The 14,720-nt window shown below is 31.8% G+C and overlaps 1 protein-coding gene across 1 annotated transcript in view; it reads left to right on the top strand.

The window, feature by feature from the left end:
- LOC109609386 (head-specific guanylate cyclase) overlaps positions 1 to 14,720 on the top strand; it is a 57,282-nt gene that overhangs the window by 32,525 nt on the left and 10,037 nt on the right. The window contains exons 6-9 of the mRNA XM_049970085.1: positions 1,768 to 2,119; positions 5,985 to 6,164; positions 9,204 to 9,342; positions 10,301 to 10,467. Of these exons, the coding sequence (XP_049826042.1) occupies positions 1,768 to 2,119; positions 5,985 to 6,164; positions 9,204 to 9,342; positions 10,301 to 10,467 (838 nt within the window). The remainder of the gene's footprint in view (positions 1 to 1,767; positions 2,120 to 5,984; positions 6,165 to 9,203; positions 9,343 to 10,300; positions 10,468 to 14,720) is intronic.

A 14,720-nucleotide genomic window follows, 5' to 3' on the forward strand; every position in this document is an offset into this window, starting at 1 on the left:
TCAAGAAAAATTACATTATCAGGAGATTTAATTTAAACATTTTATTTACAATTTAATCTATTGTACATGGTGTTTTTAAAATAGGTCGTGATAATTTGGGATCAAGTCTAATAATGACGAAAATCTGAATAAGTTTTTTACAGTTTTTACAGCCCCTCAAATTTAAATTTCAAAAAAATAATTTTTTCTTATATTTCCATCTCGTCAATATTCCATAATGATTTAGTAACATAGATTTTAGGAGGTTCTCTTCTTTGTCGCCCCCTATTTTCTATGCAATTGAATATTTTTTAAAACTATTATGCTTTTCACATTCTTTGCACAATTTAGAAGAAAAAAATGTTCTCTTGATTAATTTCGATTATCACAGCTGTTTTTGAATTATTCCCGTTTTAATATTAGAAGAAAGTTAAAGTTACTAAGCACATAAACTGTTACATTCACAATTTATTAATATAAAGAGACATTTTGTCTTAGGAATGTTAAAACAGCTATAAAACGAAAATAAGTAAGTGATCAGCGGAGAACTGTAAGAAAATACCAGCACTTGGCAATATTAAAGTGGTCGAAATTTATTTTTCCCCGACTTGACAATGGATGCAGCGGGCTGGAAAGGGCATTACATATTTATGTATTTGTGTCCAATGTTGAAGTGCAGGCGAGAGAGAGAAGCGGGTTAACAAAAGGCCAACTAAGTTGTTCGAAAGCTTTTGCACACCTAAATTTCTCCTACACATGCGACTGCCACATAATCCAGCCAATTCCTAAATAGATTTTTCTATTTGAATTGTCTGTAATAATTTTAATTATAATTCCTGCAGGGATAATTGGAACTGCCAAACGAATTGTCTTTTTATGCATTTTCCAACTTTCAATTTAATTAGGAAGGAAAAGTTTTGATCCGCCAACAATTTAAAACTAAACCGATTTGCGACTGTTCATTCTTATTCGATATGAATTTCTGAATGGAATTATGCAATTTGAAAACGTTTCGAGAGATGAGAATTTCCTGTAACTCCCGCGAACTTTGGCATTCGATTCTTTGATTTAAATTACCTTTTTATTTTGGGAGAACGAAATTCAACAGATAGCTGATTAAACTTCCACAAAACAATATAAAATCTCAGTATACTTTTAATTAATACTAAAATAAACAAGTAGGTTATTTAGAGTCAAATAAACGTAAATCCGTATCTGATTAGAATCGTAAATAAGTCGCGTAAATTTTTACAACGAAATATATGAGTTTCGTAAAGTTTACATTACCGAAACCGTAATTTATCTATAATAAATGGCACAATAAAATTGTTATTTGATACTTTGCAGTTTAGAAATTGTCTATAAAATTGATAGCAAAATATATGATTATGATTTCATGTAATTACTTTTTTCTAATTAGAACCAAAAACGAGGAAATGCTAAATAAATTATTTATAGTTATTTTTGTACCAATATTTAATTTACATGAGATATTAATTCATGAAAAACGAACTTTTTCGACCATTTTCTAACATGCTTGCTTGCAATATAAATTTCCAATTTTTTCGCATCACTTTGATCTATAATTTCCTCAATGCGTTCCGTTTTTTTGTATATACCTCCGTTTAAATTACATACTAAATCCCTCCCTCACTAAAATTACTCGAAAGGAAATTCGTTCCGGATCAAAGGGAACGAAATTTAATTTAACTTATATTTTGAAACCTGTCAGTTCATATTAAATCTCCTCGAAGCACGAAAAGACATAATTAGATAAAATTATTACAGTTACAAAATAGAAAGGACCTACACATCAATCGATTACTTCGACCAGGACCAAGATTGCAAAACTTACTCCGATAATGTTAGTGATCTTCGAATGGGTGTGGCGACGTTTTGCAAGGCATTTCCGTGGCATTTCATCATCGACAAGAAAATGGAACTGGTACAACTAGGTTCCGGATTCATGCGACTCTTCGGTCCCCATCTCAAAGACCTGGGCACCTCCGTGTCAACGTATTTTGAATTCAAGAGGCCGAGGAATATCACGTTGAATTTCGGGGAGATTATCAAGAGGGCGAACACCCCGTTCATGTTGGCGATCAGACCACTAGGGGATGATGGAAATTTTTTGGCCGAGGTAAGGAAAATGTCATCAATAAATTAGCAACAACGCGAAGCGGGAATAAAAGGATCGCGGCTGGATTCATTAAAATGTGTAATTTTTGTAATTAGTATTCCTCCGTGAGCAACGTTTTAATTACCATCTTTGTGCAAGTTGACTTAAGGGGATAATTAAGTTGTGGCGTCAGAATGACATATGAATAAGAGATAAGCCATAATTTTTTTTAATTTTTAATCCGTATTTAATAATTTTTGTTAATTTATCAAATTATTTAATGCAGAATTGTTTTTGGAACTCTATAGAATTCCAGGTAATTTTTACTAAATTTTAACTGCACTCAATCACCAACACTTTCCAAAATAAATAATGTACATTTACACGTAAAATTTAGAAAGTTCCCAACTATATACATAGTACACAATTAGTTTTTTATTTAAGTTTTGCTTGAACACAATCACCCAATTTTCATTTTGTCACTTCATGCAACATTTTAATACACACGTTTTAGCAACTGAAAAGTAAGTTGTTGAGTCCAATTAGAGGTAGTTATAAAACATTTTCATCACATACGCTGAATTCATAAAACGTACCAAATTAAATTCCAAAATAAAACAAGCTTTCAGTGAAAATTTTATTACGAACTTAAACTTGACACAAAACACAATTAGTCGAAACAAGTAAAATCCAATCCGACGATTAAAAAACCATCGTTGTAAAATCCGACTCGAGTCTCGGACCTAATAAATATTAATAGAATGGAATAGAATGAAATTTTCACCAACATCCCGAACAACTCTCGCCGTTCCTGAAACATCTGGGCGATAAATAACCCGTTCGTGAAAGGCCGGGAATATAAAAATTAATGAACCGTGCGGCCAAGAACAAGTAAATAATGTGTTTAAAAAAGTAACCTTCTAAGGTTCAGGGCAGTAAATTAGCGTGAACTTACCTTGGATGTACCTACTGTCTTGGCGTAAATCATTGGCCCGTTTTCCCCCATCCCGAAATCCCTTAATGATCGTGCGAAAAGGACAGTCGCAAGATTTATCGTCCGGGCCAAATAGATTTTGAGGCATAAAGGGATTGTAGTTTAGTACATCGGTTTTATTAATATTCGAACAGGATTGATGAAATTGATGGTTTATTATTAAAAAACCAGAGATGGGAAAGGAAGTAAATAAGGGTGTTGAAAGTGAACCTTAATTCTCGAAAAACTTCACAGTATTAAATAACATTTGAATGTAAATTCTCGTCTAATTTACATGTAAAACAAACCTGACAATCCGCTGTTCGTTTCAACCATTTTTTCCACGTAATAAATATTTAAATCTACATATTCATCCAATGAATTTCACCTTAGAACTTCCCTTATAAGACACATCCAGTGCTACAAATCCCACAAGTTGTTATCACATGCTCAGAAGGGGCATAAATTTGACTACAAAGTCGCAATTCCCTTTCCTGCATATACTTCGAATGTCAATACCAATCATTATGGTGCTTTTATTCAGACCAACCAATATATAAATCATTGTATTCAACCATTTAATGGTTTTGACTCCATTCCAAATATTATCGACAGAAACAATACTTCATTGTCTATTTCGTTTCAATGTAAACAATAGTGACAGTATAGTTTTGTGATAAAATCTATTTGGAGTGCCGGAAATATTTTCTACATCAATATAGACGAAAAAAGAGACGCAGTACAAATAATACTGAGAAAACATGTCAATATTAAGAATCGTTTTATTAAATTCATGTCATCCTGCGTCCGTTCGTTTCTGACAATATTACAAAGTAATTTTAGGATTTTTATTAGATCAGAGTACGAACGTTCAATATTTACTGGAAAACGAACTAAAATAAAATTGAGAAAACACGTTTCATATCTAATTTACGTGAAAAATAAATGAATCATAATGCCCCTATTTTATTACTGCACGTTGTTCGATGTAATTAATTTTTATTTTATGTTCCTCGTTAAGTCTCTTTTACAAGCTCTGTAGGCTAGTAATTTGTGTATGGTGTTTTCCCGGCACTGTCTTGACTTCGTGTTGAGACTTTTATAGTGTTAATCTTTATAACTATTAAGGTGAATTTAATAATAATGTATCAAATTGATGTATTTATATAAGATATTCTGTTTAAATTAACCAAAGACGAGAGCTTTCTTTATTTCATTAACTGAACTTCCTTACATTGTCATAAATGGAAGTTTAATAATGAATGGATTCAGTAAAAAGCAATTTCAAGATCAGCTATGTAATTCGTAATTGAACTTATTGTTACAGGATCTTTTATGTAAGAGGATATAATTAAAATCTCCATAGAAACAGGCAAAACTTTCCTGTCGTCTTTGATCAGAAAACTACGACATTAAAATTGAGCAACAATTTTCAAACTCTTGTGAACAAGTTTTAAATTAAATTTTACGTTTTACCTGACGCAAATGTGTTCAGATTGAAGTAAAGTTAACTACTCTTTTAGAATTTTTTTCTTGCTTTTTTTCCTAGCAGCAATAAAATTTCTCCGGAAAGTTTTAGTAAGCTCGTCAGTGTAATTCACAATTATACATAAACCACGTTTGCACAGAGCGGGCAAGGCGACCGGCTATTTGAAACTTTATATTTCCTGCTAAAACGTCCAATTCTTCCTTAAAACCCGATAAATTCTGATAGCGCAGCGAAAGCCGGAACGTACTTTGAAACAAAACAGCATTAGAGCATGGAAAATATAACTTGGACTAAAATAGAATCAATGTCACGGATTTAAGTCGAACCAACACACTTTTCCTTCAAGTTACGACCTCCCCCAACCCAAGTCCAATGCGCCACCAAAGATAAATATTAAGTATTAAATCGCTTTCGGTTATTTGTCTACGAAATATTCCCACTGGACCTAAAATATTTAGTAAATAAACTAAAGCTGTACTCAGTTATGTTATCCTTGAAATGATTAAAAATACAAATTACTCAAAGCGAACGGCGGAACTAATTAGCTAAATGCATTTAAACGACGCTTAATCCGATAAAAAGTCGGATTTGCCCCCGTTTAAGTAAATCAAATCGAGTGATGATACTGCAAATTAAGTTGGAAATGTGCCTTGACGTGAATTCAAAGTAAAAAAAGACACTCCCACTGAAGCGACCACAAAAGGATCTTAATCCAGGACAAATCTGGCAGAACAAACAGCTTCAAAACGAACAGAGAGTTGTCACTAATTCAACTAACAAATTAAAATATAAAGTCCTAACTAGAGGTTCAACATTTCTTTGAAAACACTGAAAGTGTGACAATTTAATTTTGTGGGGATTACGTAGTAAAATATATAAACTTGACAGAACGGATTTGTTTTCAATTCTAGTGGGGCCCTTAAGGACGATAAATTAAAGTTGTCAATCCCTTGTTTTCGTTGCAATTTAGTTGAAATTTTAAGAAGTTTTATGGATAAGGACGCAAAAAAAAATTATACAGAAACTTGAGTGATTGTAATCCGCCTCCGAAAATTATGACAATGATATTCTTCGAGCAATTTTAAAAGTTTTATACTTCGGGGTCATTTCGCCATCCCTAATACTAGGGGATTTTAATTTTGCCTCCGCATTTTGTCTGGATTTCGGGAAATTAAAAGTTTTCGACGAGGACGAATCGGTTTAAACTTTTAAATTATCATCGATAAATTAGGACGAACGAAAGATTAATATAAAAAACTTATTAAAAACTATTTTCGTACCCATGAAACTCAACAGATTGTTTCCTGTGAAAGGCCTGGATGTTCTTTATGCTCCCTAAAAAAAACTTGGCATAAATCAATAAATCACCTGTTTCCGCCCCGATATTTCTCAGCTTGCAAATCCTCAAACACTCTGATTCTTAGGGGCTGGAACTAAAAGGCCAGATGGTCTATTGTCCGGAATCGGAGTCGATCCTGTTTATCGGCTCTCCCTTCATAGACGGATTGGAGGGACTGACCGGAAGTGGCCTCTTCATTTCCGACATCCCGTTGCACGATGCCACCAGGGACGTCATCCTCGTGGGTGAACAAGCTAGAGCACAGGTAAGTTCCTTTTGATTATATTAATATAAATAAAAAGCAATTTTCGTTGTGGGTTCGAAATCTACCGAACTTATTTATCGGGGAAATCGGTAAAAGCGGGAACGGGATCCGATCAATTTGCGGCCTCATTGGCTCTAATTGCGAGACGTTGGAGGGTGGAAGGAATGGCGTTTTCGATTCGCAATTCGGGTCAATTCTATGGTAGTAAATCCGTAACGGGGTTGTAATAGTAGTCTCTTAATAGTGGTTTTATTTATTTGCTCGGAAATCTATTTCCCTCCACTATGGACCGGATTGTCGATTGTTGGAGAAATTGAACTTTTACACGTGTCTCGTATTAACAGTGAAATAATTTAAGAGCTTGTTCTAACAGACGTTTGTGAAGAACGACTCAAATAATCATAAAACTGTAAAATAAGTGAAAATTGAAAAATAAGAAAATATATTTTAAGGTAATTTACTTCATCACGTTGCCTATACAGTGTTTGTTATTTTAACAAGCTAATAAGATTTAGTGCACAACAAATGACCCACTCGGCTCTGATTAAAAATCGATTTTTTTACCTTAATGGACTTTATACAGTTCTATTTATTGCACTTGTTCACTCCTTTAACTTTTTAAAGAAACAACCTTAACCAGTAAAATACGAAAGAAAATACAAACCTAAATAATAAAGGCAAATCTGGCTATTGATTTGTATTCATTCGTCTAAATTTTCAGACATATTTTCGAAGTAAAATAAATTTTATAGATGCCGACCCGAGTAAAATAAAATCGATATGTCGCCATCGAGTCCTCAATAAATTTAAATACCAATAAAAATGTTCTAAAACCAATGCATTATGTTTTATAGTTTTTTTATTACTCTCATTCAAATTTCATTTAATGTCTCTTTAAGGAAAATATGAAAATGTATCAATTTTACGCCAATCAGAAACGTTTGTTTAAAACTTTTATCTGTGTAAAATGATCGTGTTTATTTTTAACATAAAACACCGCTAACTCTCGTCCGGTCTTTAAGTCGGTACATTACTTAAGTTGCCTGAAACGAGAAGGGAACGAAGTGAAAACTTGTCCGCCCACGGAAGCCCAATAAAAGATATCATAGTGGCTCTAACTTTGATTTATATGGAACATTGGCCGAAATAGGGTGGAATTGGAGTCGGAACTAAGCGCAGTCCTATCGCAATCTTATGGCTCCAATCCGGATTTCAGTGCTAATTAGATGTTACGTTGTCCAACTCGGAGCTTTTCCCCCATTTTTGTTCCTCTCGCCATTTCCGCCGGTGATTGATTCAGGCATTTAATGCGGAGCTTTTTTTAATAAAGGTAAATTTGGGGATTAAAGTTTCCATCAACTAATACGCCATCTTTCGAACGTAGTACGGATAAAAAATAAAAACTTCTTGCAAGTTCAGTAAATATTTACTTCATACGGTTTCTGAGCATCAGGTTTTCAAACTTCAAACTCTTTCGATTTGAGCAAAAACTTTTAGTTTTTCTGGTTTCTTATTTCGCGTCGGTTTAAGTATTGGCATATATGACACATGGTTAAAACAAAGTTTAAGAACTAAGCATCAGACGAACATGTGTCAAGGGTACAAGAAAATACGAATAAAGAAGTGGATAATGCATAAAACCGATTTGTGACGCTGGAAAACTCTTTATTGACGTTTCGAACAGTAAACAAGATAAAAACTGTCAGCCAAAAACAAAAGATCACAAAAATTACAAACAAACAAGATTCAATTTTAAAACTCGCCATTACATTTTATATTAAATGATTATGTACCGGCATAAAGTCTATAAATGTCAAACTAATGATCATTAACTGTATAAATTCTTATGACCCAGCAAAGATTTACAATATAACTGCACTAACATAATGCTTTAACTTTTAAAAACAACGTTCCACTGAAGGAAATCGTTTAAAATTATCTGCCTGTTAGATGAAACACGTTGAAGTTCCCGCATTAAATTTCTTTACATCTATTGAACTCCGATTGAGTTTAATGGCGTACTGATTGATTCACGATTTTTCGAGTGGACATTTTTTTGTCCAGCGGGACGAATAATTAAATCCGTTAGATTTCCCCTTCAATTACGTGTAATTTTTAAGTGAGCCTCGGGACTTGAAACATTCAAAATGTGTCCCAGATCGAATAAATCCTTAAAACGTCACACAAAACACTCCTATCGGTATTTCCCAATTTCGACGATAATTAAAACTTCAAACAGGCCGGAAACATTTCCTTTGTGTCCGATAAATCATTATGAAAATTGCTCCCGATTGAGTGATGAATATTAATTAAATCCATCTGTGGGTGGAAAATGGCACAACTCTGAAATTCATACCTGGGATATGTGTGACAGTGAATTAGTAATAACCGATAATGTCACGCAAATGTTTTCATTGATTTTTTTTACTGTATGTTATATTCGTTTACATGTTCTCTGTCACAAACGGTTGTGAATAATTTATGGAATACGTCTGACCCATCAGTTTATTGATATTAGTTGCTGGGAAGTCACCATATTCATCTGAACCTTGACATTCAATCTTAAGAACAAAATCAGGTGAAAACGCTCGTTGGCACTGAAACGACGTTCATCCGTTTGTTTACATAGGAAGTTGAAATATAAGACCTCTCCCCAAAACTTGTCACGTAGACATAATACAGAATGTGACTAATTGAAATTTCAAAAGATTTAAGTTTTACGTTCAGCTGTTATAAAAATATAAGGCTAGACTTAGGTTATTAATTCCTGAGGCAGTTGAGTGATGATTTATATATGTCGGAATTTCTTGTAATTAAAACTGTTCATCTATATATAATCTGCCTATAGCAAATCAGGTTTACAATGTTTTAGTGATTATGTGCATCACTCCAACAACGTTTACTCTCGTGGATTTACCGTACCTACTGATAATTAATTTATGAATTATGGATTAACTTGTCACGATTCCAGTTCAAAGCTTTTGATACGTTTGATTGTCGGGTTTCGAGGTAATTAATATGTTTTATCATTGTTCACAGGATGGTTTGAGGAGACGGATGGACAAATTGAAGAGTTCAATCGAGGAAGGTAACAGGGCTGTTGATAAGGAGAGAGAAAAGAATGTTAGTTTGCTGCATCTCATCTTTCCACCTGACATCGCCAAACGGCTTTGGTTAGGCAAGTAAAATTCGATTTAAATTTTATCCGGTTTCTACACCTGTAATTATTTATCTTTTTTTTTCGGGGTAGAAGTTTTTAATTACAATTAGTTCACGTTTAATTGCCTTCAGGGTGTAATTAAGGCAGTAAAAAACAAACTTGAAATCTCATTAAAATCCTCAACAGTTTCAAGTATATTTATAAAATGATTTAGTATCTTTTACAACTACATAGTTGTTTTAAAGAACATTTTTCAATTTCAAAAATATATTTGCATTCATTTGCAAAACTGAGTATTTCCATTTATACTTCCAACCAAATGAACCTGAAAAAACAACATGCATTTTTAACCCCGTTGACAATCAATAGAAGCCTCATTAACACTTTTACACAGTTCTAATTTGGCATTTTTTTGCATCCTATTAAAATTTACAAAAGTGCCGACTGGCAAACCCACATTGCAATTCTGTCTCCAATGATGTTTAATTAACCTTTTGCCTTTATGATCATTTTTTCTTTATCCTTTGTATTTTTAGTCGAATTTTCAAACTTCTATTAATTTCAATTTATTTTAATCAAGTAGGTACAATTTGTAATTATATTAGTAGAACAATGTGGTGTGTACACGTATCTAGGCATGTAATAATCGATTGGCAAAGTTATAATGGAACGGAATAATTAGATTGGAAACTGTTGTCAAAGCTCCATTGAAAAATAACTTAATGTAACAGTAAATGGACGAGTTCATAATGGTAGTAGACAAGTCTAATGTAAACTGAAAACTTTTGTGTATGATTAATTAACTATTTTATACAAATAAACCAGCCTCTTTATTTAATTAATTGTTAGCGTTACAAAATTAATTAACAAACTCAAACTATTTTAAATTGTTGCCGTAATTAAATTTTACAAATTCATCAAATTAAAGTGGTGATAAAATCAATGTTTCTGTAATTTTTCAAAATTCGGGCTTCAGGTGAAAGTATCGAGGCGAAGACCCACGAAGATGTGACGATGCTTTTCAGCGACATCGTTGGATTTACCTCGATATGCTCGACGGCGACGCCCATGATGGTGATAAATATGCTGGAGAACCTCTACAGCCAGTTCGACATCTTCTGCGGCCAGATCGATGTTTATAAGGTGAGATTTATTTCCTACACGGAACGATGCCATGAAATATTACGGTGTTTGACGTAAAAGTTTCGGTTTTGTTTTCGTGGTTTTTTTCTATTGTTCATTGATGAAACGCTGCTTGAAAACATATATTTTCCTATTGTTCAGGTTTGTGTGTGAACGGAAAATACCCTAAGACATAATATCACATTTATTTTATTTTATTTTATTTTAAGTTATCAAATTTAGCAAATAAATTAAGTAAATTTGATACGAATACATAATGAAACCACTCAAAATAATTAAGTTTCAATAATAATTAGTCGTCGAAGTTTTATGAGTACAAATTTCTTAAATAATATCAAATTACTTTCAGAAACTTCTTATTAAACAAGTCAAAAGTTTCAAATCTGTTTGTTCATAAAAATCTTTTTGGTACTGAATGTAATGATTTAATTTACTTTTTGAAAATTTTCTATATTATAATGTTACTTTATCTACCCAAAATAGCTTGTTATTTCTGACAACAGCTTAAATGAGGGTAATTAATTATGTAACAGGGTTCACCGCATTTAGACCACCAGGATTCCATCCATTCCAGAAATTCGGCTTACGTTTTAACACGTTTTACAGTTTTATGCTTTGTTGAACCATGATTTTAATTATTATTTTGGTGAATCAAAGAAGTTCAATTTAATTAGTGTCTGATTATAAAACCGTTGTTGGAAAATTTGTTTCACATATAAATATTAAACCTAAATTTCCGAATTTGTTTTAATTATTATTTTATGATTTTAAGCAGGATTTTTAAACAATCTGCGCATTCGCCAAAATTGGCAAACTGAAAGGACTTGTATATTAAGTTCTCCTATAAATACATAGAAATAAAATTATTTAATGTATTTTTCAACTGTAATCATGTATCTTCTTTAACTTAATAATTTGCCTAATCCCAATCATAAAACACCAGTCCTTTGCAAAACGTCAAAAATATTACAAGATTTGGGGCTTTTTTCCAAATACTTTAAGGTTTAAGACCCCAAGATTTATTCGTAACATAAATAAGAGCGGGATTTCGAATAGGAATCGTAAATAATGTTGCACGCAGAACAATTATACTAAAATAATACACAAAAACATTTTAGAAATGAGTACAGCTTGATTTTTGGGGCGCCCCTAAAATGAAATATTGTTGGATCTGTTTGTGACGGCCTCATAAAGATTATGCTTGTTTGTTTTAGTTAATGCCGGTCGGTTTTGGGCCCTTAAGATTAGCATATTTTGTTTTAACAAAGCTGACACGGGAAAATGGCCTGTTAAACATTTTGTGTCGCAGTATATTTATTATCATAGAATTATAAACCCACTGGATCACTATTCCAAACAAATATATTGGTAAAAGCCTCCACGTAAATATTCTGAACTAAAAATTGAGATGTTTCAGTTATGTTCTTCATGGACATGAATATATAGTATAAAGTTTTTTGGTGAGTAATACACCCGCAAAATATACACAATATTTCTTGTCTTCTTTAGTGATTCAGGGACACGTATACATAATCCTATTACCTAAAAACCGATTTGCATTTTATGATGCTTGTACTTTTAAATTTTCTCATGCATTATGTTTCAATTCGGTTGTTTTCCTACGCTGACATACCTGACCTGTTTATTTACACGCAAACGCAATTTTATTAAGATCCGCATTTAAGTTTTCTCACTGAAGGAAAATTTAATACAATTTTGTGCTTAGTACATGGCTTCTGTGGAGCTCAAATGAATAATGTATATAATACATATGAATTTTAAATTGCGAGTACTTTCGCACGACGAGACTCTTTTATAAATATTGTATTTTAAGAAGATTGCATTTTTGAGAATATGGAATTCTCTTTATTTCAACTGCAATCATAAAATATTTTACAAATGGCATAACATTTCCTTATTATTATAAGAGGACTTACGAATAAAATTTCAAAGTTTTTTACAACGTACATACGTTTTCCAACATTGTAAATATTTTCACAATCAATTTCTCCTCAATTTAAAGAAAATTGTTTGAAACACATGCTGAACTATTTCCTTTAAGTAAACAAAGGAATTTCCAGTTCAACAATTGAGTAAATTACAAAATTTATTAAACTAATAGTACAAAATTTCAATTTTATAGTGCAAGAAAAATAAAGTTATTTTGTAATTATATATGTTATTTATTAAGTATATACATTTTATCGATCAACTAGTATTTTAATATACAGCTTGAATCTAAATAACATTGGAAAACTATTAATGTTTCGTATTTTAAAACATATTAATAAAATAACATAGACGACAGATTTATAAAACCCAAGCTGAAATGAAAACAATTATAAAATTAATCTAAATATAAATTCACCTCAAAATAAATATTTATTTAATACCAAATATTTAAATTACATATCCAGAAAATATTAAAAACAAATATATTTATTTCGATATAATTCAAAAGATAAAAAGCATGTTAAATAGGTTAAATATATGAAGAATTAATTGAAAATTAATTAATTAAAATGTTATAAATGTTTTTTTTAATTATTAAAGTAAAGATATACAATTCGTCCAAGTAAAAGTTTGAAGTTATTATGGAAGCTGAATTTCTGGAATGAATGAAATTCTGACGTTTAAAATGCGGTAAATTTTGTTTCATAATTAATTCCCTTTATTTCAACCACTACGAGAAATTACAAATTATTTCGTATACCTGGTAAAACGTTTCATTACTTTTTGTAAAAAAAATGATAAATGCAATAAAAACATTAATAAAACTTTACCTTATTGTGAAGTAATCCCGGGGGGTTCATCAAAATTCCAAATTTTATATGATATAGCGCTTCCACCAAATTTTAAAAAGAAGTGCACTAACTTTTAGAATGATAAACGTGCTGTGTTCCATATTTTATATTCCTTTTTCTGAGGAAACGTTCGTTAATTTTAAAAAGGTTGCGTTTATTTTTTTCCCATTACAGTTTGCGTTTATGTCATACAATTTGAGGAGCATGAGAAATTTTCTCACCAGTTCCATAAGTTATAAAGGTTTCATATTTTTCGGACCGTAATATGAAGGAAACGACTAGTTTTTATGTCAAATTCCCAAAATATTCCAGACGGTTTTTTACATTGAATAATTCACTTAAAGCGAATTAAAGAAATTGGTTTTTACCACGTTAAGAAAAAAAAGGCGATTCAAAACAATTTCTGATTCGTTAAAAAATTGATGGAGAAGTGGAAATAACAACAATAGAACTGATGGACCAGCTAAATGGATTAATTAGAATTACCATCAAGCGAGAACAATGACAAAATCAATTGTGCATTTGATTGTGCCCAGATTAAAAATGGATTCGTTCAACACCATTAGTCTCCAATGAATATTAAAAACAGATAAATATTTTTAATTAATTTAGGAATTGTTCTAATGTAGAATATAGAATTCCAACACGAAATTGTAATAAAAAAAAATATAAATTTCCTGCGAAAGGAATTTCATTGTTATCACAATCGTTCTTCGCTCAGATGCCTTTTCTATTGTTGCTCATATTTATTTAGGTTTGATCTCGACTCGACGAAAATATATTATTGCGACGTATTCCAAACGAAAAAATACGTAATTAACTCGTATAAATCGAATGGATTGGCTCAGAATATTATTTAAACCAATTAAATCCAAGTTAATGTTGGGTTTAACTCGGTGTGCGCGTTTAAAAGCGATTTATCGCATAATTGCTTCGAAATAATTGTTTAGTAATGGGATCTTGAATTACCAAATAGAATTTCGTTCCTGATTGAACTATTGAGTTAATTGGAAACTTAACAATTAATTAATTCGTTAACGTCAAGTTAAAGAAAGTCGGTGATTTTGTTACGTTACGTTGCATTTTATTTAGGTAACGGAGCAAGGCGAGACGTTCAATAAAAATAGTTTAAATAAAAATACAAATAATTCCGTCGTACATTTCGAAAAGTGTCGACTCATCAGTTTGATAGTAATGCATATTTCTGCTTGTGCGGATCGTCCTTTCACCGAGAAGATACACACGGAATTGCGAACATCCGATTTCAATATCCGGGACGAAAACTTGCAAAAACCCGGACTTTTTTCGTATGAAAAGAATAAATGTCACATATCCAACCCACATAAATTGAGATCCTGGGATTCCGTCAGACGTGTATTCCCGAATTGTAAAATGTTTGAGGACGTAGCACCCAAATTACTCACACTGAATAACAATAGTTTCAGTCTG

The sequence above is a fragment of the Aethina tumida genome, chromosome 7 (genome assembly GCF_024364675.1).
Source record: "Aethina tumida isolate Nest 87 chromosome 7, icAetTumi1.1, whole genome shotgun sequence".
Classification (NCBI taxonomy): domain Eukaryota; kingdom Metazoa; phylum Arthropoda; class Insecta; order Coleoptera; family Nitidulidae; genus Aethina; species Aethina tumida.